Here is a 14,938-nt window from a genome sequence, read left to right as displayed (position 1 = left end):
TTTTTGCAAACCAGCACTTGCCATTCATTTGACTCCATGAGGCGCTTGGCTTTTGACCAATGACAGAATTAATTCCTACTGTTCTCAATAAAGGCATTTCAAGTTAATGTAAAAGAATAAAAATGCATGTACACGATGTGGAAAATGTTTGAATGCAATACTCCAATTTATGTTAGCATGAACAAAGCAGAAATCTGCAAATGTCACAGCCATAACAGAATGATAGCAAAGCAAACATTTTTTAAACTCTTCCAATATGTATCTTTTTAAATAGTTTCCTTGTCTGCAATATTCCTTCCATTTTTATGCATTTTAGTCTTTGTTACACGAGTTTAAGTGAAAAGATTTTGGAGCTGGTATATAATTCAATTCCACACTGTGCATACCAATGACAAATATATTTTGAACACAATAATTTGATGAAATTATTTAATGGCCCAGCATTTTTTAATTATATTTCAGATTTTCAGTAGCTGCAGTGCTTGTTCTAATTCACAAAATAATCAACATTGACATTTTTTCCCCCAACAGGCACTTTTACCATGCATAATGTTCATCTCCAATTGTGAAATAAAATCACCAGATGAAGCAGGAGAAAAACAACTTTTGCAACATACCATTATTTAAATTGTAGTTACTGCTGAAATATAACTCCCATTGCTGAGAGTTTATGATGAAAATAACTCATAAATACTGAACATTGCCTTTATTTAAATGAAACTCATTTTGGGATAATTTGATGTTTTTCTAGAATATGCTATCAAATGTTTCCTGCGCTGGATTTATTCCAAAGGCAATTTAAAAATAATATTTGTAAAATGGTATCATTTTTCAATAACATTCAAGTACATAGCACCGTTTAACATAGACAATCTCTTCAAGACACAAAACAGTATTAGCTAAGAAAAAAATAAATACCAGCTGCAAAGGATGAGGGGCAAATGACAAATCTTGTACTGATGACTTTGCTTTAAAAACCATCTAAAAAGTCATGAAAGGTAGAGGTTTGGGTGAAATTCTATATCTTAAGGTCTTAGCACTATAGGCTATGGTGCCAATGATAGAATTATTAAATTTGAGGTCTCTGAAGAGAATGCTAAAGCTGGAGCTAATGGATTTAAGGGTTGAAGGATCCAGTATGAGAAGCAGCAAAACATTTGAGAGAACTGCATACGAGAACCACTAAAAAGATCCGCTCACAAAGAGTTGTTGGGTGGTCAGTAGTTTTGTTGTAAGCAAGTCAACAAAGTTGTAGAAATATATCATACTCTGGCATGTCCTCCAACATCAAGGAAGCCAAGAACGCTGGCACGTCCGAGAACATCAAGGAAGCCAAGAAAGAAACTGCATGCGCTCAGCAGAGATTTTTGTATCATGTTTAGCCACAGATAGAGGTACAGGAAGACTGGAGGATGCCTGTTGTTCAATGCTTCTATATTATCACAAGTACCAAGGTAGAGTGAAATTATTTTTTCCATGCAGATCAGTAAGATAATTGCCATACGTTCAATCCCCGGTTAAGTATGGAATGCGTAGAAACAGCCCACTGAGTCTATCAGGGCTCGAAATTAGCGGTTGCCCGGGTGTCATTGACCACCCAAAGTGCTGCCGGGCAACCTAAACGCCAACTAATTTTGCCCATCTTGGCATGCAGATACTGGTTTATACCGATAGACACAAAAAGTGGAGTAACTCCGCGGGTCAGGCAGCATCTCTGGAGAATAGGAACGTGACGTATTGCGGGGCAAAGATACTAGGTGCTTGGTGACGAAGGGTCAGAGCGAATGACGGGCCCCGCACAGCGACTCCACCGTCTCCTCCTCCCGCATCCCGCCTGGCAGAAGGAGGCCTCCCTCCCTCCTCCCGGCCTCAGCGTGCGAAAGGGGTTGTTTTGAAAGTACCGTTTTTCCGGTTTGCAAGCAGCGGCCGCTATTGCCATGATATCGGCCTCTGCTTGCAAATCCACCAACGGCGCTTTCAAAACAACCCCTCTCCCACGCCAAGGCCGGGAGGAGGGAGGGAGGGAGATAGGGAGAGGGAGGTCTCCTTCCGCTGTCTGAAGCAACTGCACCAAAGATCCTATAGCTATAGGATCTTTGAGCTGCACCACTCGGCCCCACACCTTGCTGTTAGCTGGCGGAGGAGGGGAGGTGGTGGCGAGGAGATCCCAACCGGCTCCCCCTTTGACGGCGGCACTTTGGCGTTGGACAGGGACGGCCAAGGTAGCGGGACGATGTTATCCGAGGAGCGCTGACCTTCCTTCTCCCCACCTCCTCGGCCCCTGCCCCCCCCCCCCCCCCCCCCTCTCGTACGCCCCCCTCCACCAGTCTTATCCTGGGACCCCTCCTCTCCACCCCGCACTGATCCCCATTCCCTTCTCTATTCAGTCCTCACTGACATCCCCTGTGCTCCGCTCCCCTACCCCCCCCCCCCAATCTATCTATTCACCCTACCCACCTCGCATTGATTCTCCAGCCACCACCCCCCCCCCCTTACACTGGTCCCCCATTCATCCTGTACTGATCCCCCCCATTCATCCTGTGCTGATCCCCCCCCCCCCATCCATCCTGTACTGATCCCCCCCATTCAAGAAGAATGGGGGAACAGCCTGAAGAAGGGTCTCGACCCGAAACATTGCCTATTTTCTTCGCTCCATAGATGCTGCCTCACCCGCTGAATTTCTCTAGCATTTTTGTCTACCCCCAGTCATCCTGTACTGATCCCCCCCAATCATCCTGTACTGATCCCCCCCATCCATCCCGTACTAATCCCCCCCCCCCATTCAACACCACCTTCATCCCCCGAGCTCTCCCCTCAAAATTTTACATACTCCAACCAACACGTACTAATTCACCTGCCTCAATTCATCCATTCCGCACTGATTGCCTTCTCAACCCCCCCCCCCCCCCCCCCCCCCTGCCCGCCATCTATCCACCCCGCACTGATTCACACACACCCTGACCCTATTGTGCTTCATGGTCTTCAGAGCGAACATTGACTATGTTTGATAACGGAATGCAATCAAATGTGTTTTAATTCCCAACGTTATTATTTGTTTTGACACCTTTAAACATATTACCAAAAGAATATTTGCTGCAGTTATGTCCTTTGCCCATCTCTTGTCAGTTAGTGTAATGTTTAACCTGTCAGATGGGTATAGTCGGTTTTAACAGCTATTATCATAAAATGCCTTTAGAAATTTCCTTGCAGCCTGTATATTTTGTTATGGATAAATTATGTGGGAAGCCAGAGTGTTTCTGTGCCAATAGCAATAACGACCCATGCTATGGCCATGTCATGGTAATTTTCGGTCCTTCACAGAAAACATGCTTGCATCAATCTGTGGTGTGCATGGTTAAGCATATATGTTTCCATGGTCCAGGATTTATTGACATAGGTTGATCATACGCTGAATAATCCAACCACATTTTTGTTTGGAAGTGGAAAGAACTAATAGAAATTGCATTAATTGCAATGTGTAAAAGGAGTTGAGATATTGTATTATAATTTTGCTGCATGTCATTGTGGTAAATATCATGTCTTGATTGGTGAATATGTTTAGTTTGTGAGTTATTTGAAGCAGAAATAATATGTGAATGTAGACAAAAGTGCTGGAGAAACTCAGCGGAAGAGGCAGCATCTAGGGAGCGAAGGAAATAGGCAACGTTTCAGGCCGAAACCCTTCTTCAGACTGATGGGTTTTGGCCTGAAACGTTACCTATTTCCTTCACTCCATAGATGCTGCTGCACCCGCTGAGTTTCTCCAGCACTTTCGTCTACCTTCGATTTTCCAGCATCTGCAGTTCTTTATTGAACATAATATGTGAATGCTTCATTGAGCATAATTCCGACTGGTAACTACGCATTTCGTCCGAGCACATTATCGCACGCGTCATGCAAACTGTCTTACATGACCACCTAAACTGTCATTTGGCAACCTAAAAAGCTGTTAAGGTTGCCCGGCTGGCAACAGGGAAAAAAAGTTGTGAGAGCCCTGTCTACATGCAAGGGTCACCAGATTTTGGCGCTATTTTCTAGTCCCAGCTGCAGCTGGCTATAAAGGCCCGTTGCAGCCATCACCTCCATACAGTCTTCGTGCAAACCGTAGTCTCCCTCTGCACCCGACCATCTTCAACCTTTGTGCCCCAGTGGTGTGCCTTTATTTAGAAAGGGCTGTAAGTATGGGTCAGGGAACTCAAGACCCGAGATTCTACATCAGTGTTTAGTTTAGTTATACAGTGTGGAAAAAGGCTCTTCGGCCCACTGAGTCCACGCCGACCAGCGATCCCCACACACTAACACTATCGCACACACACTAGGGACAATCTACAATTTCATCAAGCCAATTAGCCTACAAACCTGTACATCTTTGGTGTGAGAGAAAACCAGAGCACCCGGCGAAAACCCACGCAGGTCACGGGGAGAATGTATATACTCCATACAAACAGCATCTGTAGTCAGGATCCAACCCAGGTATCTGGTGCTGTAATGCAGCAACTCTACCGTTGCGCCACCGTGCTGCCCTCAGTGGTGAAAAGGCTGCTGAAAACAAGGGATGACCAGGGAAACTCAGCATGACTTTGTGCCTGAGAAATAATGCCTCACATATTAGATTGAGCTTTTTATTAATCTGTGATGAAGATTCTTGGGGGCAGGGTAAAAGTATCATCTGCATGAGCATTAGCAAGGCCTTTGACAAGATCCCGCATGGTAGGATGATCGGGAAGGTGAGATATATAAGTGGTACAAATTTGGTTAGATGGAAGGAGGGGGCGCTGATATTGAGATTGAAGCCCTATGTCTTGTGATGTGCCATAGGGATTTGTGCTGGATCGACAATCGTTTGTCATCTATATTAATGAGTTGGATGATAATGTTGTAATGTGTTTTGCAGATGTCACCAATATTCATGGAGTAAGGGTCAGTGAAGACAGTTATTTAAGAATCTAACAGTTCTACATGAACTATGGCAGCAACTCATGGAATGGCAGATGGAATTTAACTCGGACAAGTGTGAGATTATGTATTTTGGTAAATTAAAGCAGGGCAGAACTTGAACAGTAACTTCCAGGGTCCTAGAGAGTGTTCTAGAATAGAGAGACCTAGGAGTACAGGTACATAGTTTGCAAAAAGTAGCGACACAGGTTGACTGAGTGGGAAAGAAAACATTTGGCATGCCTGCCTTTGCCTGTCAGGACACTGTGTACAAAAGCTGGGACGTTATGCGGCAACTGTACAAGTCTTCTTCTTCTTGCAAATGAAACATAAACCAAAGGAATAGTTAGATCTCAAGCCGGGTGTTGAGCAACCAGTACTGTACAAGTACTGAACTGTACAATTCATATGATCACATTAGTAGTACTGTCGCAGTTCTGGTCATCCAGGAATAAGATGTAACTAAGCTGGAAGTAACTAAGGGTGCAGAAAAGACTCAAGAGCCTGCTACCAGGACTAGAGGGTTCGAGCTATCAAGGAATGGATGGATAGGCTGGAACTTTGCTCACTGGAGCAAGGAGGCTGAGGATTGACCTTCAATATATGCAAAATGTTGGGGGCCACACATACAATGAATGGTCAGAGCCTTTATCCCCCCAGGGTGGAGGAATCTAAATCTAGAGGGCATAGATTTAAGAGGGCAGGGAAACTTTAAAAAGGCACAGAAGGGCACATTTTCTGCACGGGGTGGCGAGTATATTGATCAAGCTGTCAGAGGACGCTGTTACAGTAGGTACAATTACAATGTTCAAAAGACATTTAGACAGATGAATGATTAGGAAAGGTTTAGGATATGGACCAAATGCATTCAAATGGGGCTAGCTGCGAGATACATTGATCAGCATGGATGGGTTGGCCTAAAGGGCCTGTTTCCCTGCTGCATGACTATGTTGCTTAAATGAGTTTGCAGGATGTGAAGGGACATAGGAGTGAAAAGGTTTGAGTTCCCAAGTACAATTAAAACAAAAAATTAAGCAGTGGAGAAAACAAACTGGTCATGTGGTCAGTCTTATGACAAAAATTCCAAAGCTCCCTGCAATTGCAACTTAAGGCAAAGATAGCGGACGTCACATCTTAACAGCTATTTAAGCACTTTTTAAATGCTATCGCTTTTATATTTAATAATATTCACCAACTGCTATCTTACACATAAAATCTTTCATGATATCAGGGCACTCCAAAATGGTTTAGAGCAAACGCAATTTTTTCTGAAGTACAGTTACTGTTGTAAATGTTTTTGTTGAACTTGTTGAGGATTCTTTTTTTTTTTTTTAAGTTTTTTTTTGTCTCTTATATTGTTCTGAACATATTATAGTTTGCCACTTCTAACTTTTAATTTAAAAATAACTTTCATTGCACTTTAAATAGTTATTCTGTCAGTGACACCCCTCTCACCTCACTAACATACAATTTTAATCCTTTGGCGCACCATTATATGACCTCTCCATGACAAAGGAAGGTGGTAGGATTGGTATAGGTTTCTATTTCTGGCCATGTTAAACCCCGTTACAGAATATGAGGCATTTTTGCACTTTGGAGTAAACCATTATGAAACAAATCTGACTTTACTGTTGGACTGCCAGGGAAAAGCATTTGAATTCAGCCCCAAGAGCTAAACCTAACTCTCTCTTGAAAACATCCAGTGAACTGGCCTCCACCATCTTCCGTGGCAGAGAATTCCAGATTCACAACTCTGGGTGAAATCTTTTTTCCTCATCTCAGTCCTAAATGGCCTACCCCTTATTCTTAAACTGTGACCCCTGGTTCTGGACTCCCCCAACATCGGGAACATTTTTCCTGCATCTAGCATGTCCAATCTCTTAAGAATTTTATATGTTTCTATAAGATTCCTTCTCATCCTAAATTCCAGTGAACACAAGCCCAGTTGACCCATTCTTTCATCATATGTCACTCCCGCCATTTCGGGAATTAACCTGGTGAACCTACGCAGCACTCCCTCAATTGCAATAATGTCCTTCCTCAAATTAGGAGAACAAAATTGCACACAATACTCCAGGTGCAGTCTCACCAGGACCCTGTACAACTTCAGTAGGACCTCAGGTAGACACAAAATGCTGGAGTAACTCAGCGGGACTGGCAGCATCTCTGGAGAGAAGGAATGGGTGACGTTTCGGGTCGAGACCCTTCTTCAGTAGGACTTTGTTTCTAAACTCAAATCCTCTCTCAATGAAGACCAACATGCCATTAGCTTTCTTCACTGCCTGTTCCACCTGCATGCTTACTTTCAGTGACGATGTGCAAGCACACCCAGGTCTCATTGCACCTCCCCTTTTCCTAATTTGACACCATTAGGATCATAATCTGCCTTCCTGTTCTTGCCACCAAAGTGGATAGTCTCACATGTATCCACATTATACTGCATCCCCCATGCATCTGCCCACTCACTCGACCTATCCAAGTCATCCTGCAGCCTCATAGCATCCTCATCGCAGCCCATAAAGCATTATGTCATCTGCAAACTTGGAGATGTCACATTTAATTATATTGCAAATAACTGGAGTCCCAGCACCGGGCCTTGCAGCACCCCACTAGTCACTGTCTGCCATTCTGAAAAGGACCTGTTAATTCCAACTCTGCTTCCTTTCTGCCAACCAGTTCTCTATCCATGTCAATACTCTGCCCCCAATAACATGTGCTCTAATTATGCACATTAATCTCTTGTATGGGACCTTGTCAAAGGCTTTTTGAAAGTCCAGATACACCAGCCACTGGCAGACACAAAATGCTGGAGTAACTCAGCGGACAAGCAGCATCTCTGGAGAGAAGGAATGGGGACGTTTCGGGTCGAGACCCATCTTCATCCACTGGCTCTCCCTTATCCATTCTACATGATACATCTTCCAAAAATTCCAGAAGAGTAGTCAAGCATGATTTCCCCTACATAAATCCATGCTGCTTTCCAAATACACAGCTATAACATCTTTAACAATCGACTCAAACATCTTCCCCCCCCCTACCGATGTACGGGTAACTGGTCTCTAATTCCCAGTTTTCTCTCTCCCTCCTTTCTTAAAAAGTAGAGTTACATTGACTTCAACTGTGTGGTTTTAAATCTTGCCACCTTAAGTTGTTTAATACATTTGTTTTTAAACAGAGGATGCCCTGACAACGATATGCACAATGGTAGTAGTTTACTCCAATTTCAGTACTTGTGTCACACTTTTGCAAGTTTTTATGAAGGTACCACAACTACATGGTTGCATTTACTCATCTGATTACAACGTTTTATTTGGACATATGATAAAATCTCATCATCAAAGTACAGAGCCAAAGAATTTACATCTTTTTCAAACGTGCCCAAAAACACACAAGAACACCAGATTTTAAATCAAAAGAAAAATCGCTTTTTAATATAAATACAAATGCGGATATGTTTTAAGGTATTAAAAAAAAACGTGATATGCACAAAAGTGCAGTCTAAATCACAAACTTGATCAGTCTAGAACAAGATTGACAGTGTTTTTGATGCAAACCACCTTAAATGATGCAAAGTAGTGCAATAAATCGGTTGCATAAACAGTCAGAAGTTTCTCACCTATTTTTATTTTTCATAATCAAAACTTTATTAGCAATTATGCACAATGTCCCGTTTCAAATTTTCGGTTAAACCAAGACAAAAATAAAATTGCGGCCTACATTTGTTTTATTATTACAGTGAAAGGCTGGCCACGTTTCCAATGACAAAACCGCCTAAGCAAAACAAATCAATCAAAACGTTTACACACGTCGTCTCGTTCACCCACCTTTAAAATTACAACTATTTTTCAGTATTTAAAAAAAATAAAATAAAACTTTAAAAAAATATGCTTAACATGCAAGCTCGACTGTGGAAATCTTCATGGGTTCGGTCTGACAACGTGTGCACTATTGATATGTCTATAAATCAAATAAACCACTGATAGATATTGCAAGCAAATCCAGATCAGTGAATATTTGATTGCCTGATTTTGTATCGATTTTACTTTCGTCTATGTAAAAAATTATATTTCTCACGCAAATATGAAAACAATCTTCAACAACTATAATAGTTTCAGTCTGTAAGGTACATTTGCGTGTGTTTTCAAATTAAATATTACAAATGACAATAAATTACATCCATCGGATATTCGGTACTAACTGTCAGCATCTACAATTAGTTTTAACCACGCTCTCTTCAGAGCGTTGACCCGTCCCTAAGCACTGCAGAGACCATCTATTTTACAGATCAACATTGAAGCGAGAAATGAGAATTCATAAAGGATTTTGTATCGTACTGCCATCTTGCAATTGAGCATTTAAAACTACTTCCAAATAATGATTAATTCGACTAATTTCTACGGAGAAGCAAACAAAGATTACCGGGAATAAAACCAAATATAAACCGTGTATTTGATACGGATTTCGTCTCATCGGTTTCCTTTCATTTAACGTGCAAATCGAACATGATGATACAAATTGGGCAATGCGCTCCTCAGCCTGGACCAAAAAAACCCTCATAAAGCCTCGAGGTGTGTAGTTTGACAGTTCGTTCTTTTGAGGAAAGGCTGTTGCGCAGATTCTATAACAGATATAAATACTATAATATTTAAAACACAAAATGTGTGAAATATTAGGATTAATTCTGACCAGTTGTACTTCGAGTCCAAATAAACGAGCAGCAAACAGTAACCCTTAAAATCGAAAAGTATACATCCGAAGACACAGCAAAATGTGATTTATTTAAAATAATTACAAATTTAGTTTGAATAAAACATTCCGTTTCTGGGTGGAGTTCTAAATGCTTTATGCACATCCTCCGTCATATTTTAGAAGTCGTTTAAGCACAAAATGATTACTCTCAAAGGGGACTGGGAAAAATGTAAACTTTTCACAATCGCGTCTTAAATAAAGGGAGAGAAGGTTTTTTTTAAGTTGCCATACGTATATGGTTGAAAATTAAATAGCAAGATATTGATTACAAATTAAACAGAATGTTCGAAATGTGTTTATTATCAAAATGAGAAACACCAGTGAAATGGTGTTTCACGCTAAAAATCAAATGTTTCACTTTTCAATGAAATAAATCTGGCAGATCAGTGACAGCGTAATAGAAAAATATTTGATTTTAGCAGATTACGCCAATGTGGGCTCTCCAGTAATTATCAAAACCAAATCTGTCCTGTGGACAAGAGCAACTATCACCAGATATATTTGGCGAAAGAAAAATGATAGTCGTTTCGGTGCCCATTTAATAAGTTTGCCTTTGCAACGAACAGTCACCTTGAGCAAGTGGATATATATCATTAAAACACAAACACCGCGCTTCAAAAACTCGCACATGTACGCCCGGCACAAGCTGACTGAATGTACTCGCCGAATACGGAGTAAATTACACTGACTGGAATATTGATCTCAGTAATCAAAAAATGCAAAATCACTTTTAAAAAAATATATTATTCACAAACAAGATATAAATTAAAATAAAATCTCCACCGGTTTAACTACTTACCCGAAGAGCACGAAATCAAAAACACAACAAACGCAAGCTTGGTACCAGCTCCCATGATGAGTTTTTTTGGACAGCTTTAAGAAAATGGACTAATCAAAATAAAACGTTTCGCTTCCAAAGGAAAGAAATTTCTCTGCGGCTCCACCACGTCTCCTGACTAGTTACTGGCTGCGATCCACCTTTTTTCTTCTTCAGCGGGCAACTTCATTCAGAAAAGATGGGAATTTGAGGCGCATCACACTTCGGTCGTCTTTTTTTTCCCCACATACACACGATGAGTTGGTTCGCTCAGAGCGCACGTTCCAATAAAAATAATAAAACGCAATTCGCGTAAGGGGGAAAAGGGGGGGGCGATGAAGGATTATAAGAAAGGGAAAAGCCACAGTACAAATCCTCAGCTCATTTGATGCGAATGGTGTGCTCGAAGTCTCCCGGAATTCATAATTAGCAAAGTAGGCCTAAGTCCAAAATGGCGTTGAGTTGTTTTTGTTTCCTCCCCCCTCCCCCTTTACACTCGCCGAGGAGCGATTTTTTTTTTCTCTCACAAGAAGGCCCGCCTCCCAACCTGAGGGAGGAGCTATGATCCTGACTGACATTACATCTGTCCATTCACCGTCTCGCATGCCTATCACATCATCCTGATCGACGTGGCCCTCGGCCACTCGCGATCGCTGACGACAAAAAGGCGCGTTTATTATTGGAAGCCGACCAATCAGCTTCGAGCGAAGTGGGCGGGACCTACGGTGAGCGTGTGTTAGTGTGAACCGTCACGGTTCAGGTTCGCTCAACCCAACTTGATAGCTACGAGTGACACGCACGTGATCAGCCCCCCCCCCCCCCCCGCCGCAGCAGTGATTTGCCATGGTTGCAGAAGATTGGCTGCAGGAGAGGGCGGGGAAAATGCCAGATTTACGATAAAGATAATATTAAAGGAATCTGAGTCCTGGAAGGAAACGATTGCAAAACATGTTTGGGATAGGTGCAAAGCATTGGAATGTTGTTACATCAAGAAGTGCTGTTGCAGCTCAAGCATGATACCACAAAAGCTGCTACTTTTTAAAGCATTACCAATAAAGATCGTTCAAATTGCTGCATCGTTTTTATTGTTACACCAACCTGCAATAAACAATTGCCGGCCGTCCTTTCCTCTGTTGCATTTTAGTCGAGGCTGAGCCAAATCAATGGTTCGAGTGATAAGATTCCTCGTTTAACTGTCTTGTTGAAATATATGCTTTCAATGCCAAACCTCTGGTTTTCAAAGCAACATGTTACTTTGTTTTAAAAGGGTTCCGGAGTAATATATCAATGGGGCAGTAGACCGAGTCAGTTTTCAAATATTTGTATTTTATTTTCAGACTGGACGTTTTTAAATGCTAGCCTTCACCGGGTTTGCACGTTATTTTTTCTATCTCTCGGCTCGATCTTTCCCAGATAGGATTGTAGTTTGTTTCAGCCTTTCCGCCCTTTTATGCGTGGCAACTTCTAAATAAATCTGTTCTTAAAATTCGAAGCAATATTTGCTGAAGATATTTGAAACACTTCGATCAATTGCTGGATAAGAATATGTGCAGGTGAGAACTAATGTATACATTTCTCAAGACTTGTCCAAACAGATATTTGATGAAAATGCTACCACGGGCATTAAGTGTTGGTAACCGATCTCCCTCTATTCCTGTTGAACAAAGAGGACGGGCGTGTGTGTGTGTTTGCATGTGATGGGGAGATAAACTAGAATCCCTGAGAGGGAGCCATTTCCTCGGTTACTCAGGTCCGGATCTGTATTCACGAGCGCAGTGAACGGGAGAGTTTATTTCAATGGTGAGACAAGAGTCTGCAGATGCTGGATACTTGAGCAAAACAACAACTGCTGGAGGAACTCAGCGGGTTAAGCAGCACCCCTGGAGGAAAATTAACCCTTTGGGTCCCCACCCTAAGCGTCGTCGGACCATTTCCCTCCACAGGTGCTGCCTGCCCTGTCGAGTTCTTCCAGCACTTTGTTTTTTGCTTAGTGGTCATTTCAATCTTCAGTTTCCCTTTTTTTGGCGCATGGGCTGCAATTTCTAAAATGTTGTTTTATTAATTCACGGAAATGGAGCATATTTCAAATCCTATGAAAAAGGGTCCCGACCCGAAATATCACCTATTCCTTCGCTTCTCGATGCTGCCTCACCCGCTGAGTTTCACCAGCATTTTTGTCTAACTTCAATGTATTCTGTTGGTTATTAATGAAAAAGCACTCCAATTCCCCAATCTCTAAACACCATGTGCTTTCCCACAGGACTTCTGGAAGAGAGGCGGGCAGTCAAGTTGATCAGACGCTTTGCTGGCCCAGTACCCAGACCTGTGTGCAGAAAAGTACACAATTGGGATGTGGCATTGAAAAGCGGGTCAGTTGTGGCATGGACAAGAGAGTTCTGGATGGGGGGACAGATCATGGATCGGAAGGCTGTCATTCCAGCAACCAGATGCCAGAAAGGAACGAATCAGAGATTTGTGACGATTAGAAGGGAATCTTTCACTGATTGTGGGGGGCATTGATATGGGGTCCCTGACACTAAAAGTCGGGATATGGCAGGGTGACCCAGGACCTTGTGATCGGTTCTGAACTTTCTGTCCTGGGCCTCCTCCATTGTCATAGTAAGGTCAAACGCAAATAGGAGGAACAGCATCTCATATTTCCCTTGGGCAGCTTACAACCCAGTGGTATGACTATTGATTTCTCTAACCAAGTAACCCTTACATCCTCCCCCCCCCCCCCCCTTTCCATCCCTCTCCCACCCGTCATACCAGCTTCAAAGATCTTTTTGAATCTCATTGTCTATACTCGTTTTCACCTAGACCACAGCTAACAATGGCCTGCTTCCTTTATCATCGTTATTCTTTTGCATATTCTTTCTCTCTACATCACCGTCTATATCTTTTGTTTCCCTTTCCCCTGACTAAGAAAGGTCTCGACCCAAAACGTCACCAATTTCTTTTTTCTAGAGATGCTCTCTGACCCCCCCTGAGTTACTCCATCTTTTTGTGTCCATCTTCTTGTGATTGGTTGTTGGGTTGTTGTTGAGTGGACGGGGTCATTAGTTCGGTTGTAGATACAAGGAACTTGCAGATGCTGGTAAATACACAAAAGTGCTGGAGTAACTAAGCAGGTTAGGCAGCACTGCTGGAGAACATGGATAGGTGACACTTCAAGCGGCGATCCTTCTTCAGACTAGAAGTCAGTCAGAAGACCGAAAAAGGGACTCAACCCGGAACGTCACCTATCCATGTTCTCCAGAGATGCTGTCTGACCTCTTGAGTTACTCCAGTACTCTGTGTCATTAGTTCTGTTGATCATTTCCTAGGGTAAGGAGAACTGGTACGTACATTAATTAAAAGTGGCCTACCAAAGTCTGGTTTCCAACACGAATATGTCTTCTCTGAACTGTGAGTGCAATGCAAATAGTGCCCAACAATAGGTACACTTTATAGCCACATGCACAACCAAACGTAAAAACACCTCATCATGTGATTCATGACAAGAAGTGCCAAGTTAAATTTTTGGAGTGCTGCAATTTGACCAAAAAACCCATCTTAATCACATTCTGGTCTGGAAAAGAAAAATCACCCTCATACGCATGACACCAAACAGAAAAGTGCTATATGATTAAATTCCTTGGCCCATATATTTTTTAAGTTTTTGAGGTCCTGCGATTTGTACTGAAAAAAGTGCAGGGAAGCTGCCGACTACCGATTGTTAAAGAGAATAATGGTTTGTCATGTTACAGTTATGTAACTAGAAATACAATAAAAGTTATGGTATTTATTTTGGCGCTATTAGTGATTGTATCACTCAAAGATTAAATTGGAATAAATATTTAAAAGAAAATCTAATTATAAAGTCTCATTATATTTAGCTTATTGATATGGTAATTATTTTCTACTCTGATGCTTTGTATAGTTAACACAATTTTGACGCTACGCGAATGTGCCACAAGAATAACTACTAAAATAAGAATAAGAATAAAATAATTACTCATGTAGTCAAGAACTTAGTTTCTTCACACCTTAGAGGAATTTTAAAACCCATTCTATTTTGGTTTAAAAGAATATCAACTTTATGTGCAAGAGGATATTTGGCAATGCCTATTCAGCCATTATTGACTGATTTTATATGCGAAGACCACTTTCCTGTCCTAACAACATATATCTTCTTCCCTTAATATCTAGAAATCTATATACTGAGCCTCCATTGTTTGGTTAAGAAGGAACTGCAGATGCTGGTTTAAATCAAAGATAGACACAAAAAGCTGGAGTAACTTAAAAACACAAAAAGACACAAATCGACATAAAAAGCTGGAGACACTTGGGTCTCGATCCGAAACGTCACCCATTTCTTCTATCCCGAGATGCTGCCTGCCCCGCTGAGTTACTCCAGCTTGTTTTTTTTGTTAGTTTTTTTTTTAAATTGGTATG

At 41.8% G+C, this 14,938-nt stretch overlaps 1 protein-coding gene across 2 annotated transcripts in view; it reads right to left on the bottom strand.

Annotated features, from left to right (window-relative positions):
* Window positions 1–10,984, bottom strand: part of acvr2a (activin A receptor type 2A) — a 114,049-nt gene extending 103,065 nt beyond the window's left edge. For both annotated transcript variants that reach the window (XM_033024712.1, XM_033024713.1), the window contains exon 1: window positions 10,484–10,984. In XM_033024712.1, coding sequence (XP_032880603.1) covers window positions 10,484–10,538 — 55 coding nt within the window. In that variant the 5' untranslated portion in view covers window positions 10,539–10,984. The remainder of the gene's footprint in view (window positions 1–10,483) is intronic.
* Window positions 10,985–14,938: the final 3,954 nt, after the last annotated feature.

Source organism: Amblyraja radiata, chromosome 7, assembly GCF_010909765.2.
Source record: "Amblyraja radiata isolate CabotCenter1 chromosome 7, sAmbRad1.1.pri, whole genome shotgun sequence".
NCBI classification, from domain to species: domain Eukaryota; kingdom Metazoa; phylum Chordata; class Chondrichthyes; order Rajiformes; family Rajidae; genus Amblyraja; species Amblyraja radiata.
Note: the sequence above shows the minus strand (reverse complement) of the source record. Positions and strands in the feature narration are given on the sequence as shown.